The sequence below is a fragment of the Rhinopithecus bieti genome, unplaced genomic scaffold (assembly GCF_001698545.2).
Source record: "Rhinopithecus bieti isolate Rb0 unplaced genomic scaffold, ASM169854v2 scaffold_28016, whole genome shotgun sequence".
Taxonomy (NCBI): domain Eukaryota; kingdom Metazoa; phylum Chordata; class Mammalia; order Primates; family Cercopithecidae; genus Rhinopithecus; species Rhinopithecus bieti.
The window spans coordinates 16819-35138 of record NW_016813202.1 but is presented as its reverse complement, the minus strand read 5'-3'; the positions used below and the strand labels follow the sequence as shown (position 1 = coordinate 35138).

General features: G+C 38.2%; 1 protein-coding gene and 1 pseudogene across 1 annotated transcript in view; both read right to left on the bottom strand.

Annotated features, from left to right (window-relative positions):
- Positions 1-18320, bottom strand: part of AKT3 (AKT serine/threonine kinase 3) — a gene marked incomplete at its 5' end in the record, with an annotated part of 108891 nt that overhangs the window by 84179 nt on the left and 6392 nt on the right. The window contains one exon of the mRNA XM_017847768.1: positions 16679-16810. Within this exon, the coding sequence (XP_017703257.1) occupies positions 16679-16810 (132 nt within the window). The remainder of the gene's footprint in view (positions 1-16678; positions 16811-18320) is intronic.
- On the bottom strand, positions 2474-2865 carry LOC108512524 (fatty acid-binding protein, brain pseudogene; annotated as a pseudogene).

Here is an 18320-nt window from a genome sequence, read left to right as displayed (position 1 = left end):
GCCTTCTCAATTGCTATTTCCCCTTGCTGGAACATTCTTCCTTCAAAATATCTAAAGGACTTGCTTCCTGATCTCCTTCAAATGCTTGCTGAAATTTCACCTTTCAGTAAGCCCTTCCATAACCATTCTATTTAAAACTGCATTAAGTCCCAAAAATCACTACCATCATTAATCCCTATTTCCCTACTCCAGTTTTCTCTGTGGTGTGTGTGGATTAGTTTCTTACATACTCTATGGTTTATTTATTTATTATGCGTATTATTTATTCTCTAATTCCTGACTTGAATATAATTTCCCACAGGAGAAGAGTTTGTCAGTTGTATTCTTTCAAATGTTCCCAGTGCCTAGAGCAGTACCTAGCAAATAACTAGGTGTTTGCCGTATATTTACTGAAATAATGAGTGAATGAACTAGTAAATAATGAATAATCTTGTTACATGCTGCTGAAGAACACAAGCTACATAAACTGCATGAAATAATTCTAGAACATAAATCAATGAAATCATACTCCCAACAGAACAATGACAGCTGATGAAGGTATGAAGGTATAGCAGATCAAACCATTATCTGCTTCCTACAATAAACTACAATCATTGATGCAATGTTTAATATGGAGGTTCAAAAGATTATGAAAGAAGAGAACAAAGTAACTGGCTGATCACGTTAAGAGATTTTGGTTAAGATTCACCAGTAAGAACTTAAGAGTCCAAGGAAAAAGAGATGCCAGTAATCAAGCAAATGCATTGGGCTGTTATTTTAATGGCAGAAAAAGGGTAACATATCAGGCCTGGGTTGCCCAAACTCTACACATTCCCAAAAGTCAGTCTTCAGAATTGGCCCTTGGCCAACTCCTGGGAAATGAATTCTGAGCCTCTGAAATATTCTGCCTGGTCAGCGTATTTTTGTATGCTGGAGATCTTGGGCCACATGGTACCAGTTTGACTAGATAGTTTATGCTAACAACAGGATGTATGTTTAACACTTCGTGCCTGATTTTGCTCTGAGAGGTTGGAATCTGAGCATCTCAGGACAGTCATGCAGCTACTGCTTGCCCATGTGACTGACTGCCAATAAAAACCCTGGACACCAAGGCTCAGGTAAGCTTCTTTAGTTGACAACACTTCACAGCTGGGAGAATTAAGTGCATCTGTGACGGTAAATTTTATGTGTCAACGTGACTGGATTAAGGAATACCTACAGAACTGGTAAAGCATCACTAATAAATGTGTCTGTGTTTCCAGAGGAGACTGGAATGTGAATTGATGGACTAAGTGATGAATATTCACCCACAATGTTAGCAGACACCATCCAATCAACTAGGGGCCCAAATAGGGACAAAAAAAGCAAAGAAAAGGTGCTCTCCTGGAACTGGACACTCTTATTCTCCTGTCCTTGGACACCAGAACTCTAGGCTCTCTGATATTTGGACTCCAGGATTTATACCAACAACTCCACAGTTTCCCACCAAAACCCAGGTTCCCAGCCCTTAGCCTTAGACTAAGAATTACACCATCAGCTTCCCAGGTTCTGAGGTTTTGGAACTTGGACTGAGATACGTTACCAGCATCCCAAGGTCTCCAGCTTCCAGATGGCCTGTCTTGGGAATTTTCAGCCTCCATGATCACATAAGCCAATTTCTCAGTGAATCCTCTCTCATATATGTATATGTATCTGATTGGGTCTCTCTGGAGACCCTTGACTTCACTACATCATCCATGTGACTCCACTGGAAGAAGATACCTTAAAGCTTGCACTTGGTTTCTCCAGGATTTTGTTCCATGTGGTTTTCCCTTTGCTGATTTTAATCTGTACCTTTTCACTATCATAAACAATAACCATGAGTCTTTTCTGAGTCTTGTGAGTCATGACTCACTGAGCCTGAGAGTGGTCTTAGGGACAGCTGACACAGTTGGCATCATAAGTAGGACTCATTAAAGCATGGCAAAAACATTGTTTCAAAAATGGAAGAATGACAGGGCAGACAATGATAAACTCTGATGCCTAAATGGGTATACAGTCACCAATGGCATGAGACGGCAGCTATACTGTGCTAAGTTACTACATATAGAAGTTGTCAATGGAATTTAGAAATGACAGACCAAAATCTCAAGGACTTAGATCACCAGATACACAAAGAAATGCAAAATGATGAGAAACAAGCTAAACACACAATCCACTGGTAACTTGTACTTTTTTCCCCACATGTAAGATTTTTATTACAATTTGATTTGCATTTTAAAGGAAATTATAAAATGTATCCACTTTTTTTAAAGACAAAAATTTAATTATAAAACATGATAAACTTCCAGGTTAAAATTAGGCTGATTGGAATAACAAACTCTTAAATCACCATTTTCCACCTCCACACCAAGAATAACCATCTAATCAACCATACTATAACAGCGAGATAGCACTGAGACTTGAGTAAATAGGAAAACTAAAGAGCTCTTCCAGCCCCAGACCATGAATATTTTTATGCCTTCTTATAGTGCTGAACGGCAACCACATCATCACCAAAAGTTAAGTCATAACCATTTCACCAAACTTCTCTTATAAAATGTTTCTTTGTCATCCCATTTCTGTATGTGAATGAGTTTGTCTCTACCCAGACTAACAACAAACTTGCAGTTTCTGTCATCTGTAGTGGTTTTATCAAACTCTTCTCCCAGATGGAAACTAACCTCTGTGTTCTTGAACATACTTCGAATCCTGATCACCACCTTTTGTGTCCTTCTTGATTGATAATTACTGTTGGTTTGTTCACATTTCCCACCTGCCTAGTGACAAAGCCCATGCCTAGAGCCTTCATGTACTCATCAAAGTTCTGTCGGCCAGCTTCCAAGTATTACAGAAAGCCTCCTCCATCCTTGCCCTTTCCCCACTTTAGAGACAGAAGTGAGGAGCTTCTGGTCTTACTGCCACTGCAGTCTGTTTTTTTTTTTTTTCTTTGAGAGGGAGTCTCGCTCTGTCTCCCAGGCTGGAGTGTAGTGGCATGATCTCGGATCACTGCAACCTCTGCCTCCCGGGTTCCAGTGATTCTCCTGCCTCAGACCCTCAAGTAGCTAGGATTACAGGTGCACCTGCCACCAAGCCAAGCTAGTTTTTCGTATTTTTAGTAGAGACGGGGTTTCACCATGTTGGCCAGGCTGGTCTCAAACCCCTGGCCTTGAGTGATTCACCCGTCTTGGTCTCCCAACGTGCTGGGATTACAAATGTGAGCCACTGCGCCTGGCCCAGTGTGCTGTATTTTAAAACAGCTAAAATGAAAGCAAAAGAGAGTGTTAAGGAAATCCTGATGCTCAAAAAGCTCGGATTTTGGTTAAGCTGAGCTATGACTGTTAGCCTCCAGGATACAACCCAGTGGAAAATTATGTTGAAAAAAACGGACAGCATTTCTATGGCCTGTAACCACCAGCAACATTGTCCAAATGGTGGGTGACAAAACCATGATACTACTGGAAGCAGGGGTTATGTGTGAAGGGGTTATCTCGCCTTGTGAATTGGTATTCATCGGGTTCCTGAAAAACAATTAAGAAAAGAGATTGTGAGAGTGACTAACTTGGGAGCAGTATCTTTGATTCTGAATGTTGCAGAATGAAGAAGTCTGCTTGGAGTTGATGCAGGAACCACAACTTACTACTGAACAATCATAGATGGTTGTACATGATCCAAACACACAACAGATTGTTCCTAAAGGGACAGCTAGTCTGCTGGACTGGGTAAAAGCCATTGTGAAATTTGTTTACCCTGAAAAGGGAAATGGTCCTTCCCCTCCTTTAAATGCCAAGTGGCACTCCATACATTACATAGCTGATAAGCTACATACGCAAACCATGCTGGATTAACTTCATGGTCATCAAGATGTTTGTTCACCCTTAATATGCCCTTTAGATCATGGTAAATACTGTGACTAAAAGGGCCCCTCTATGCCGGCATCTGATATAACTGCTGCAAAATCTATCAATGATCCAAGAAATGTGTCGGATTTGTTGTCTCAGCTTCTTACTATGGGTCTTAGAGATGCTAAGAAAGAAAGACTGAATCACAAGTGAATGGGTAAAGACAAAACAGAGAGTCAAGGAAGTCCCAAGCAGGATGAAATTTTAAACAGTTACTAAGAGATGGGATGAATAAAATGGACACTGATGTTAACACAAAGGTCCTAATGCTGCATTATCAGAAGTTAGGCTTACCAATGGGAGCTCCTCTTGGTCCCCCAACACTGAAGGGCCCTAAACAAACACACTCTATATACCCTAACTTCAAGCAATGCACCAAGCTGGGAGGCAAAAATGACAATGAAGAACCTCAGTCCAAATCATCAGAGGTGATGGGCTACCAAATTAATCAGGATGAGGATTGACACAGAACCAGGGTTTTTTTTTTTAAGTAATCTCCAAGTAGGAACTGAAGGCCATAAGCATACCTGTAGGTACAATAGAAGGTAAAAAGGAAAGCTTCCAGGGGTTCCTGACACAGAATTCAGTGCCTCTGATTCCAAAACCTATTGGTAAAGTCCTAGCAGGGGCAATAATGAGAAAGACAGGATATGAGGATGAAATGGTTGACAGGATTCAATTAAAATTTGGATGAAACTTAGTATGTTTGAATGAATCATGTGAAGTACTTGCATCCACATTACCCGAATATGTTTTGGGGAAGGATATTATTCTGACCAGGGAAAGCTTCAGCTACTATACTGCAGAAATCTTGCTAGTTTTCCCTTCAGTCAGAACATGCTAAATGAGAATCTATGGAACTTGCCCAGCTCACATAGGTTGTTAATCTGAAACAGTATCATGGTTGACCAAAAGAGATTTAGCACATTAATTAACAACATGTTCGACACTGGAGTGCTATTACCAACAAATTCTCTGTGTCGTGCATGAAAAAGGTGAATGACTCATGAAAACTCACAGCAGATAATCAAGACGTGAATCATGTAGTGTCATCTACAGCATCAGCAGTCTCTGACATGGTTTCAGAAGTTCCCAAAATAAAACAACCTAAAAGAGACATACTCAGCCCGACATAGTGGCTCACACCTGTAATCCCAGCACTTTGGGAGGCCAAGGCAGAAGGATCACTTGAGTCCAGGAGTTTGAGACTAGCCTGGGTAACAAAGTGAGACCCTGTTTCAATTTAAAAAAAGAGAGAGAGAGAGAGACTAATTGATCTTGCCAATACTTTTTCTTGGTCCCAATCTCAGGAAAAAACCAACTGCACTTTGCCTTCAAGTGGGAATGATCCCAATTTACACTTACTGCACTGCTACAGGTTTATCTGCATTCATCAGCTTACCATTATAATTTGTTTTGAAGGGATTTTGACTTGATACAGGTCCAGAATACAATAATATACTCCAGTGATGACATGATGACGGTACCAGAAACCTAAGAACAAGCTAGGGCTGACCTGAAAATAGTGGTGGCTCACAGGAATACCACAGGCTAGAGGATAAATCCAGCAAATACCCCAGGATCTACCAAACTGAAATTCTTACGAATAACCTCGGCAGGAACCACCCATAACATTCTACAGGCAACTAAAATTAAATTGCTGTTATTACACAACCATGAAAGTAAGCAAGAAGCATCCACTGCACCTGGTTTGTTTGAGTTTTGCAGAAGAAAAATTCTGTATCTGGGGACTAGTGCTAAATCCAATCTGTAAAACTACCTGAAAGGACACATATGAATGGAGACCTAAACTACAGCAGGCTATTATCTAAGTTGCAGCGCATCAATTAATGCCTTTGGATCCTTATGATATACACTCAGATATGATTTTAGAAGTATCTGCAATTCACACTTAAACAGACTGGAGCTTATGGCAAAAAGCCCATGAATGCTGTCCAGCAGCAACCACTGGGATCGTGGGCCAGACAAGAAAGTATAGAACACATCATTAGAGAGATGATAAAAGAGAACACATCATTAGAGACGATGCTACTGGGCATTAACTGAAACTGTCTTTATGACTAAAGGATATAACATAATCCGAAAACTGAAAATACCCATGTCTTGGGTAATGTCAGAGAAACACTCTAACAAGTACCTATAACAAAATGAAAATGGCTTCACAGGAATGTGCTGAGGAATGCAAGAAGATACTTACCATATTTGATAGAAGAAAACCTTTTTTTTTTTTTTTTTTTGAGACAGGGTCTCACTTTGTATCACCCAGTCTGAATACAGTGGGGGCAATCACAACTCACCGCAGTGTTGACCTCCCAGGCTCAAGCAATCCCACATCTCAGCCAACTGAGTAGCTAGTATTACCAGATGCATGCCACCACACCTGGATAATTTTTATTTTTTGTAGAGATGAGGGTCTCACTATGTTGCTCAGGCTGAGTCTGAACTCGTGGACTCGAGCGATTCTCCTGCCTTGGCCTCCCAAAGTGTTGAGATTACAGCCATGAGCCATCACATTGGGCCTCCTCTTTTCTTCTAGACCAACTTTGGAACCATCTGTGAAGCTACCAGATAACCTACTGCCATATCCTACTTTTCAAATGTTAGTGTCTTACAAAGACCTCTCACTGGCCACCAAAAAGTGGCTTGTTTTACAGATGATGGCAGTTCAAAGGTGATCAGCCAGCATCCTGTTTGGAAGGCTGTCACACTGTGACTGACTGATGTGAAACTGATTGAAGAACAAATCAGCTCAAAGGGCTCAGTTGTACACTGTTTTCCTTGCAATGATGGAAGAACTAAACAAACATAGCCATGAAGTGTGGATGTACACTCATGAATGCGCTGTGGCCATTTGCCTGGCCATATGGTCAGGCTGATAGGCAGTGAAAAACTAGACTATTAAATGGATGTGCCAGGCATGGTGGCTCAGCCTGTAATCCCAGCACTTTGGGAGGCCGAGGCAGGTGGATCACCTGAGGTCAGGAGTTTGAGACCAGCCAGACCAACATGGTGAAAACCCGTCTCTACTAAACACAAAAAGTTAGCCAGGTGTGGTGGTGAATGCCTGTAATCTCAGCTACTTGGGAGGCTGAGGCAGGAGAATCTCTTGAACCTGGGAGGCGGAGGTTGCAGTGAGCTGAGTTTGTGTCATTGCATTCCAGCCTGGGCAACAAGAGCGAAACCCCATCTCAAAATAGATAAATAAATAAAATAAATAATAAATGGATGGATTATTAATAGGAGAATCTCTTGAACCTGGGAGGTGGAGGTTGCAGTAAGCTGAGTTTGCATCATTGCATTCCAGCCTGGGCAACAAGAGCGAAACCCCATCTCAAAATAGATAAATAAATAAAATAAATAATAAATGGATGGATTATTAATGAGGCATGGCTCTATGAGAATCATTATGGGAATTTAAGGGGTGAATTAAAGTAGGACATGTTGATGGTCATCAAAACAACTTCCTTCAGGATCAGGAGATGATTGGAACCAGCCAAGTGGATGTCCCAGCATGCTTGTCTGAGGTGGCTATCTGGGTCCCCAAAATGAGTAGATATGGGAGATATGCAGCAATGCAGAGATGGGCTGGCCAGTGATGTATTCCTCTTGTACCCTCTGATGCACAAAATTCCAGAAAGAGCCATCCTGTCTGCCAGAAAGGGAGAGAGAGACTGCAGATGACTATGGCATATAGTCCCAAGAAAAAAGTCCCCCCACTCCCATACATAGTTGGCAAGTACACTACACTGAGCTACTGCCACTATCCCCAGGAGACTATAAATGGTCATTCTTGGAAATAGACATTTACACTGGATTGAGCTTTGCATAACCAATGGTAGATACAAAAGCGCAAAATACTGTAAGATGACTGGAACAGGAGGTACTGCGCCCCCACCAAGTTACATGTCTTCAGACCAAAGAACATACGTTATAGCCCATACTATCCAAAAGCAAGCAAAGAGGTTATCATATCAAATAGACGTATCATGTCAGATATCATCCTCAGAGTAACAGTCTGATAGAGAACAGAAATGGGAAATAAAAACATTTGTTGGCTAAACAAATGTACGCTTCACAAATGTATGCTCACACTCAACCTGAGGATGGCTAAAGGAAGGTCCCCGCTCCCTAGATTCCTCCACTTTTCTGGACATGGGGAAGAAGGGGTGGAGGAGCATGATGTTGTCGCTACAGAATTCTTAGCTACATCACCTCAACTTTCCTTTCTCCTACATAATGCAGTGGTCCTGGGAGTGGCAAGACAATTGTGGATGCCCAAAGCAGAAATGATCCCTAAGCAAGAAACTCTAATTAGACTTTTCAACCATTATTCCAAAACTCCTAAAGGCCTAATGGGATGGACTGTGCCTTCACCCCATGTGGAGCTGACAGTGAATGCAGCTGCACTGCCTAGTAGTCAAGAGAGTCCTCTAGCCCGGTAGCCACGCAATTCAACCCTGAAAGAACATGAAGGCACTGAGGAAGAGGCACTTAGTAGACTACTATCACTGCAGGCAATCTGACTCAGACGTCCCTTCCAAAGGCACTGAGGAAGAGGCACTTAGTAGACTACTATCACTGCAGGCAATCTGACTCAGACGTCCCTTCCAAAGGTGGAAAAGTTCACATTTCTGGGTACCTGACTGTATTCATTTCCTGTGGCCTCTATAACAAAATACCACCAAAACTTGATGGCTTAAAACAACAAAAAATTGGCCATGCGCGGTGGCTCACACCTTCAATCCCAGCACTTTGGGAGGCCGAGGTGGGCAGATGACCTGAGGTCAGGAGTTTGAGATCAGCCTGACCAACATGGAGAAACCCCATCTCTACTAAAAATACAAAATTAGCCAGGCCTGGTGGCACATGCCTATAATCCCAGCTACTCAGGAGGCTGAGGCAGCAGAATCCCTTGAACCCAGGAGGCAGAGGTTGCAGTGAGCCGAGATCGTGCCATTGAACTCCAGCCTGGGTAATAAGAGCAAAACTTCATTTCAAAAAACAAAACAAAACAAAACAAAAAAAATCACAAAAAATTTCTCATAGTTCTGGACACCAGAAGTACAAAATCAAGACTGGCAGCGACATGATCCCTCCAGAGGCTCTGAAGAAGAATCCATTCCATGCCTTTCTCTTAGCTTCTGGAAGCTGCTGGCAAGTCCTTGACATTTCCTGGCTTGAAGCTGCATCACTCCAACCTCTGCCACCTTTATATCACCTTCTCCTCTGTATAGGTGAAATCTCTAACGCATCTACTCCAACCTCCTGCACCTTATTTATATCTACCTTCTCCTCTTGTATAGGTGAAATTCTAGTCTGCATCACTCCAACAAGGACGCTTGTCATTAGATTTAGGTCCCTCCCGGATAATCAAGGATGATCTACTTAAGATTCTTAACTTAATTTTATCTGCATAACTATATATGCATACACTCTTTTTCCAAATAAAGCAAGAGTTAATAGGTTCCAGGGAATAGGATGTGAACATATTATTTTAGGGGCCACCACTCCACCCACTATAGTTCATTCCATCCTAACATTCACCCCACCCCAATATCCCCAAAAGTCTCAAAAGTCTCAACCAATACAGTATCAAGTCTAAGTCCAAAAACTCATTTAAGTATCATCAGCTCACAAGTCCCAAGTGTTATCACCCAATCAGGAGTGGGTGAGACTCTGTACATAATCCATCCTGGGACAAAATTCCTCTAAATCTGTGGACCTCTCACACTAGAAAACAAGTTATCTGCTTCCAAAACACAATGGTAGAAAAGGCCTAGGATAGATATTCCAATTCAGAAAGGGAGAAGTTGGAAGAAATAAAAACATCACTGATTCCAAGCAAGTTCTAAACCCAGCAGGGGAAATTCAATTTCAAGGTCTATAACTAATCCTCAGTAATTTGCATTTCTGTCCTCTAGGCCCACGGTGGCTCCATCACCCTCTGTCTCTGGCCACCAATTCATTCTTGCTTTTTTTTAAACTATAACATGCTTTCAGCTGACCTCCATCCACTATAGCATTTCTTTTACAATGACAGGATTCATAACATTTTCAGTCTGTTCTGTAACCACACTTGAGTCTTCGGTGCTTTGTCTTTTGATAAATTCTAAAAACGGAACACTAATTTGGTGTTTGCGATGGTGTAAGTAAATGACTATTATTCATGGGACAACCAAATAGCATGGTCAGACCTGTAATGAAGGAAAGGTTACACTACATCAATAGACCTGGGCTTCTCAAGAAACAATGTTTCATGTCTCAACCAAATAGCCGTTTTTTCCCTCCCCCATACAGGCATACTTCAGGTTTCGTTCCAGACCACCACAACAAGAGTATTGCAATAAAACAAGTCACACTAACTTTGTGGTGCCCCAGTGCATATAAAGGTTATGTTTACACTACACTATACTGTAGTCCATTAAGTGTGTAACAGCACTATGTCTAAAGAAATGTACATACCTTAATTTAAAAATACTTGATTGCCAAAAAAGATGAAGGGTCATCTGAGCCCTCAGCAAGTCGTTATCTTTTTGCTGGCAGAAGGTCTTGTCTTGATGCTGATGGCTGCTGAGTGATCAGGGTGGCAGTTGCCAAAGGTGAGAGTGCCTGTGGCAATTTCTTTTTTTTCTTTTTTTTTTTTTGAGACGAAGTCTTGCTCTGTCACCCAGTGGCACGATCTTGGCATTCAAGCAATTCTCAAGCATCAGTCTCCCAAGTAGCTGGGATTACAGGCACCTGCCATCACACCCAACTAATTTTTGTATTTTCAGTAGAGACAGGGTTTCACCATGTTGGCCAGGCTAGTCTTGAACTCCTGACCTCAAGTTATCTGCCTACCTTGGCCTCCCAAAGTGTTGGGATTACAGGCATGAGCCACCATGCCCGGTGTGGCAATTTCTTAAAATGAGAAAACAATGAAGTTTACCATATTGGCTTTTTCTTCCAAGAAAAGTTTCTCTTTTGCATGCCATGCTGCTTACCCACAACAAAACTTTCTTCACAATTGGAGTCAATCCTTTCACAACCTGCCACTGCTTTATCAACTAACTTTATGTAAGATTCTAAATCCTTTGCTGTTATTCCAGCAATGTTCGTGGCATCTTCTCAAAGAGTAGATTCTATCTTAAGAAACCAGTTTATTTGCTCATCCATAAGAAGCAAATCCTCATTTGTTCATGTTTTATCATGGACCTGATAAAATTCAGTCCTATCTTCACGCCCCACTGCTAATTCTAGTTCTCTTGCTATTTCTACCACATTGGCAGTTACTTCCTCCACTGGAGTCTTGAACTCCTCAAACTCATCCATGAAGATTGGAATCAACTTCTTACAAACTCCTATTAATGTTGATATTCTGACCTCCTTCCATGAAGCCTGAATGTTTTTCAAGACATCTAGAATGGTGAACCTTTCCCAGAAGGATTTCAATTAACTTTCCCCAGATCTATCAGCAGAGGAATTACTATCTATGGCAGTAATTACTATCTATTACAAAATGTATTTCTTAAACTAAATAATAAGACTTGAAAGTTGAAATAATGGGCTACAGAATGGACATTGATAATGAGCTGCAGAACTGACACTGGGTCAGCAGGCATAAAAACAACATTCATCTCCTTGTATATCTCCATCAGAGCTTTTGCACAACTGGCGCATTGTCAATGAGCAGTAATATTTAAAAAGGAATCTTTTTTTCTGAGCAGGTCTCCACAGTGGGCCTAAAATATTCAGTAAAACATACTGTAAGCAGATGTGCTTGTCATCTAAGCTTTGTTGCTTTACTGATAGAGAACAGGCAGTGTAGAGTTACCATAATTCTTAAGAGCCCTAGGATTTTTGAAATGGTAAAGGAGCAACGGCTTCAACTTAAAGTCACTAACTGCATAGCCACTACTGACAGAGTCAATCTGCCCTGGGAAGCTTTAAAGCCAGGCACTGACTTCTCCTTTCTAAGAAAGTCCTAGGTTCATCTACAAGGAAAATCTGTGGTTTTGTGTAGTCATCTTCACCAATTATTTAGCTAGATCTCTGAATAACTTGCTGCAGCTTCTGTGTCAGCACTTGTGGTTTCACATTGCACTTTTATGCTATAGAGATGGTGTCTTTCCTTAAACCTCACACACCAACCTTTCCTAGCTTCCAACTGTTCTTCTGCGGCTTCCTCACCTCTCTCACCCTTCACAGAATTGGGAGAATTAAGGCCTTGCTCTGGATTAGGCTTTGGCTTAAGGGAATGTTGCAGCTGGGTTGATCTTCTATCAAGACCACTCGAACTTTTTCCATATCAGCAATGAGTCTGTTTTGCTTGCTTATCATCAAATACAAGGGATCCCTAATAAGATTATCGAAGACTTCTCATCAGAAACACTGAAGGCCAGAAGGCGATTGGTTGATACATTCAAAGTGCTGAAGGAAAAAAAGTAAAGCAAAAATCCAGCAAAACTATCTTTCAAAAATGAGGCAGGTATTAAGACAGTCCTAGGTAAACAGAAACTGAGGGAGTTCATTAGCACTGGACCTGTCATACAAGAAAAGCTATAGTGAGTCCCTTCAGGTTTAAATATAAACCTGTGACTTTAGACAGTCACTTAAAGCCAGATGAAGAATTAAAGATCTGGTAAAGCTAAATACATAAAAATTATAAAAGCTAGTATTACTGTAAGTTTGTGTTATAATACCACTGTTTGTTTTCTACATGATTAAAGAGACTCATGCATTAAAAAATTAGTAGTCTCATTTTTGGACACACAATGCATAAAGATGCAATTTAAAGACACCACCAGTTGAAAGGAGTGAGTACAGAATTGTAAAGAAGTAGAGTTTTTGAAGGTTAGTAAAGTTCAGGTGGTATAAATTCAAATTAGAGTACTATAACTTCAGGATATTAAATATAATCTATACAAAGAAAGTAGCTATAGAATATACACAACAGGAAATGAGAATTAAAATGTTTCACTCAAAAATCAATTAAACACAAAAGAAGGCATTTATGTAGAAAAGGAGGGACAAAAAGCAATGAGGCATATAAAAAATAAATAGCAAAAGGACAGAAGTAAGTCCTTATCAGGACTCACTTTAAATGTAAATGGATTAAACTCTCCAATCAAAAGAAAGAGACTGGGAAAGTCGATTAAACAAACAAACAAAAAGCATGATCCAACTCCATGCTGTCTCCAAAAGCCACAAACAGGGTAAAAGTGAAAGAGGAAAAAAAAAATTTCCATGAAAATACAGCAGTTCCCCTTATCAGTGGAGGATATGTTTCAAGATCCCAGCAGACGCCTAAAACCATGGATAGTACCAAATTCTATAAAGTCATTCCTTGATATCCATGCGAGATTGGTTTCAAAATCCCCCAGCAGATAATAAAATCCACAGAAGCTCAAGTCCCTAATATCAAATAGCATATATGCACATCTTCCCATATTATTTTTGAGTATTTTAAATCCACATTGGTTGAATCCATGAATGTAGAATATGGAGCGCCAACTGCATATACCATGTTTTTTTCCTATACATACTACGTATGATAAAGTTTAATTTGTAAATTAGGCACATCCTTTATAAATGGATATTAAAGTAGATTAACCCTACTATTAAAAGTAAATTAACAACAAAATAAAATAGAAAAATTATAACAATATATTGTGATAAAAGTTATTGTGATGTATGTGGTCTCTCTCTCAAAATATCTTATTTTACTATACTCATCTATATTTAGGCTGTGGTTGATTCGGGATAACTCAAACTATGAAAAGCAAAACTGCAGCTAAAGGGGGTACTACCATAGTAACCAAAAGAGAAAACGGGTAGCTATATTAATATCAGACAAAACAGACTTTAAATGAAAAGGCCAGAAAAGACCAAAAAAAATTATTAATAAAAGAGTTAATAGAGCAAGATATAACAATTATAAACACTTACATACCTAATAACAAGACCATCAAAATATATGAGGCAAAAACTGAAAGAACTGTAGAAAGCAATGACCATTTTACATTAATAGTTGGAGATTTCAACACCCTACACTGTCAGTAATGAATACAACAACCAGACAGAAATAAGTAAAGCAATAGAAGACTTCAACAACTCAATGAAGCAATTAAATCTAAGAGATATACACAAAATGTTCTATTAAATATACACAAAATAGTCTACCTAACAACAGAATCTACAGTATTTTCAAGTGCACAGGGGACATTCTCCAGGATAGACCATATGTTGGATTACAAATTAAGTCTCAATAAACTTTAAAAGACAAATACAAAGTATCTTCTCCAACTACAACATGAAGTTAGAATAATATAAAGAAAACAAGAAAACTCCCAAATTTGTAGAAATTAAACAACAGACACAATCAATGACAAAGGAAATTAGAAATACTTTTGAGACGAGTGAAAACACAAACACGACAGACTAAAATTTATGGGATGCCACAAAAGCAGTGCTAAGTGAGAAATTTAAAGCCATAAATGCTTAAACTAAATAAGAGAGATCACAAATCAACAATCTAACTTTATAACTTAAGGAACTAGGAAAAAAAATAAACTAAACCCAAAGCAAGCAGAAGGGGAAAAAAAATGAAGATTAAAGCAAAGACAGATAAAATAGAGAAAAGTCAACAAAGTCTAAAGTTGGTTCTTTGAAAAGATTAACGACACTGATAAACCTTTAGCTTAATTGACTAAGAATGTATAAGGAATGAGGAAAATAGAAAACCACCATTAAATACAACAGTAATAAATTATTATGGGCAAAATCCACTGATGTGGATGTTAAAATTAGTACAAAGAAGTTTAAGAAAAAATACGTTATTTATATAGTCTCAGAGTATTTCCTCTAAGATACTACTTAGTTTTGAATGGAAAAATCCCAACTTTAAAGTGAAGAAACACAGTAGACACCACTGTAGTCAAGCAATCAAAGTTAACATCACCAGTAAAAAGGTATCAACATCATTTCTTCCCTGATATGTTGCTCTGAGAAGGGCAGGCACATCAGGAACCAAATCCCAGGTCTTGTCACACCCCACATCTTCATAGTGTTAATCATTTTGCTATAAATGAGCATATTTTCTTTAAAGAAATGATAAACAGATTTGTTGGGAGAAAGCAGCAAGGTACTACATCAATCAGAATAGTCTATCATTTGTGAAATACACCAAAATTCTGTACGGTTACTCAGAAAAGTTAAGTAGTGAGATAAGACAGTGTCTAATAGGATATTCCCCAGTCTGATGAACAGAAATTAAATAGTGGGATACAAGTGTGGCTAGTATATAAAAGAAAAAAACAGAAAGGAACAGATATTTACTGATGCTTGATACACAGTAGGTAGTAATAATACACAGTAGATATTAAATAATTAGAACAAAAATTTATAACAATAGCATATTTTAATTTCATTTGATTTGTAATTTAATTTGTTAAGTTTATTTAATAGTGATGGCATGTACTATTACATGTATCTATTCATTTAACCCTGAAAATAACCATATGAGGCAAGTACTACTATTAGCCCCACTCTATAGATAAGAAAATAAAGGCATGAAAAGTTGGATCACTTACTAAGCAGCAAAACTTACCCGACATTATACTACCTCCCAGAAAATATCGCTTAATTAATAATAAGTGCCCGCTAGGATGCTAAATACCTTACATATCCTAATCCTCAAAATATTCCTGTCCAGAGGTTTTATTATATCAATTTAAATGAAAAAAACTAAGGCTCTGATTGGCTGCCCAACACACTGCAAGATATTTAGCACATTTGGCTTCTACCTGGTAACTGTCAGAAGGATCCCTCCTCCTCAGTTACTGTGATAAGTAAATACATGCCCCCCATGAACATTTCCAAATGCCCCTAAGACAGCAGTACTTCCCCAAAGTACTGCTTTAAAAAGTACTGGTTGTTAAAGACTATTAGGTGAGATGTGAACCTAGGTGTGTATGACTCCAAAGTCAATGTTCTTTCCAATAGGGGTACTGACTTGTAAAGGAGCTGACATCAAAACAAATATAGAAAGATGGGGAAACAAAGTTTCACAAAGTGTGTGAGGCAATACACTCCAGATAAGGAAACTATAGTTGCAAATAACTGGAAGTTAAAGTAGTCCATAAAGTATAACAGTAATTTATGTCATTTGTTGAATTAAGTAAGACATAAAGCAATTTGTAAAGTATATCTCCTGAGGGAACTGGGATTTTGTTCAGAACTCTGAGTGAGAACTGACATCATTAACATGTTATTTATTTAAAAATGTCTAAGCTGAATAAAGGTATGGGGGTAGAAACTAAGTCTTCCTAAAATAATTTAATTTCACCATTCTAGTATTTTCAAATCTATTTAGTATGTTTTCCATTCAGTGTTATATAAGCTTTAGAATTTATTAGTAAAATCATCTACACTACTCTAGTCAATCTAAATAAGAAATTCAGGACGATAGGGGAAAACATTAAAAAGTAATCCTAGTATAATTATGATATAGACCACAAAACATTCTCCCAAACACGCAAACATAAACATTTCTATTTCCTTAAGAGAATCGCTTTAGTATGTAATACACAGATATTATAAATGTCTGAAAACTTGTAAAATTACAAATATTAATACACAAAAATTACTGTAGCAGTAGTCTACAACCATATTTTGGTTGTTCAATGGAACTTGCATACATTAGCATGTAAATTCATGAGCTCACAAACACATGCACACTGCAAACAAAAATTTAATAATCAACTTTAATAATCAGTTACCTTTGCAATAATGACTTCTTTCTTCAGAATCTTCATAGCATAGTATTTTCCACTTGCCTTCTCTCGAACCAAAATAACTTTCCCAAAAGTGCCTTTACCTAGTAGTTTCAAATAGTCAAAATCATTCATTGTCTGAAAAATACAAATTAAAAAAATTTAATATGAAGTATTTGATGCAATTTATTTGTTAGCATATAAGTATGTGTTTGCAATATCCACTCAAAAACAAATTTTACCAATTTATAAGTACATTTAAATGAAAAAGAATCAGACTGGCATTGGCTGTCTCATTAGCAACCACGGATGCTGAAAATAATTTAAGCAGTTCTCAGATGCTGGAGAAAATGATTTTGAAACTAGAATTCCTCAGCCAAATTATCAGTTATGTAAAAGGGCAAAGGAGGAAAAAAATTATTTTCACTCATTTTTAAGGACTCAAGTTTTCAAGGATTTAGTAGTGCTGCTACCCCAGAAAATGTGATAATCAAAATGTTCCACACAAACATTTCCAAATATACCTTAAAAAGCAATGCTTTGGAAGGAGCTATCTGAGAGTTTACTCTAGCAAAATAAAGATAAAATCCAAGACAGAGAGAAATATAGGATATATTTATAAGAAATGTTGAGAACCTCGTATATTTCAGTTAAAATAAATCAAAGAAAGCAGTTGTTATTCCTGAGAGAGTACCTGATGCAATTCAGAACAGCAAGGCAGGGAGCTCTAAGAATAATATCTTTAATTAATCTGCCTGTTTTCAGTTTCACTTCTCCTTAAGTCAGGTAATTCTGAGGATTTTGCCAATCACATGTGCACTTGTTCTCTACAGTGTCCTCTGTGTACTCTTTTCCTGCTCTGCTCTATCAACATTCTTCCAGAAACTTACAAACTTTTGAAAGCACTGGTGCCCTAATGCCCCTCCCAGACCCAGCTTTTCATTTTTGTGGACTTGCCTCCTTTTGAAATTCCTTTACTTTCATATTAATAGGTTTTTGAACAGAAGAAAAGTTGATTGTATATGATCAGTTTACTTAAATTTAAATTCAGTTTAGAGGTTTATAAATATAAAAATAAGTATTTGGGTTTTATCTTGAAATTACAAGTCATTGAAAATTTTAGTGCCTTTTATAACTTTTTTTTTCTGTTTATCATGTATCTAAAGTAAATGTGAGAAATGTTTCAAATCAATGGCTTCAGCTTCTACCCTAACTTAAAAAAAAGCAAGTTAACCAAAAAGAATTAGAAGAAAATGATAAACATCAGAGCAGAAATCCATTAAATTTTTAAAAGAAAAACAGTAGAGAAAAAAAATCAGTGAAACCAAAAGCTAGTTCTAAAACACCAATAAGAATTGAGAGGCCTCTGGCCAGGTTGGTCAGAAAAATAAAGAGAGAAGACACAAATTACCAATACCAGGAATGACAGAGGTAGCATCACCACAGATTTTACAGACATTAAAAGAAACATAAGAGAATATAAATGGCATTTTGACAATAAAATTGACACCTCTGATGAAATGAACAAATTGCTAGAAAGTCTCAAGCTATGAAAGCTCACCTAAGAAGAAACAGATAATTTGATAACCCCGTATTTATTAAGAAAAACTGAGTTTGTGGTTAAACACCTTTCATCAGAGAAAACTCC